The sequence below is a fragment of the Brassica oleracea genome, chromosome C2 (genome assembly GCF_000695525.1).
Source record: "Brassica oleracea var. oleracea cultivar TO1000 chromosome C2, BOL, whole genome shotgun sequence".
NCBI lineage: Eukaryota > Viridiplantae > Streptophyta > Magnoliopsida > Brassicales > Brassicaceae > Brassica > Brassica oleracea.
Window position 1 is genome coordinate 35,390,271 of NC_027749.1, and position 879 is coordinate 35,391,149.

Here is an 879-nt window from a genome sequence, read left to right on the forward strand (position 1 = left end):
AATACCCTAATATCTACTCTCGCTGATTAGGGATATTAAGCTCATTCAATATATGTCAATTTATCTCCTAAGCGGTTAGCTAGGTGATTAAACTAGAGATCGAACATTAAGTGATCAATTCAACGCAAGCAGTAAGAACAATATGAATGAAGAACAGTTAAAATCACTTATTTGCGTTTAGCTCATGCGATTGACACCCTAAAACCCTAAGCAAGCTTAGCCAACCACTCAATCATAAAGCAAGAAGACACGACATGATTTCTGAATAATACTGCATATAAAATAAAGTAGAAAGACAACGGTTCAGGATGATCTTCTCGTGAAAATGAGAGATGAAGCCTTCTCCCTTACAAGTTACTAAATCCAAAATAGTTCTCGGTCTCTTGTAAAACTAGCGTAAAAAATTAGAAATGATAGCATAGGCTTTTTATATAGAGGCGCCAGTGGTAAAGAGAAAGGAGAGAAAATCTAGGGCAAACCTCTGAAATCTTGGAGGTTTCCTTAATAGTCGGGAACAGTCAGTCGCTTGCTCTCTTTGGGAACAACCTTCAGATTGATCCGACTGGCTGTTCTACGTTAGATATTCCAAAATGACTTCTTCCTTCATGGCACTCTCTTCTTTACTCTTTCACCTGCTTGATATCAAATAAGCACGAATTAGGACTGAGAATTAACTCAAAGAACACATATAATGGTATTAAAAACACCATATATCAATAGTCAAGTACATCAGCTTGCCAACCATCTTCCTATACAGCTTAGCATCCTCAAACAATTGTTTCTCTTCAACCTCCCCCTCACGCAGAACCTTATACCCCTCCTCAAGGGGTGTCTTAGCTATCTTTCCTCCAAGCACATCAGTCTCCTTCAACATATCCA

The 879-nt window shown here is 38.3% G+C and overlaps 1 protein-coding gene across 1 annotated transcript in view; it reads right to left on the reverse strand.

Annotated features, from left to right (window-relative positions):
• Positions 1–879, reverse strand: part of LOC106324094 — a 3,855-nt gene that overhangs the window by 2,563 nt on the left and 413 nt on the right. Inside the window, exon 2 of the mRNA XM_013762113.1 lies at positions 743–865. Coding sequence (XP_013617567.1) covers positions 743–865 — 123 coding nt within the window. The remainder of the gene's footprint in view (positions 1–742; positions 866–879) is intronic.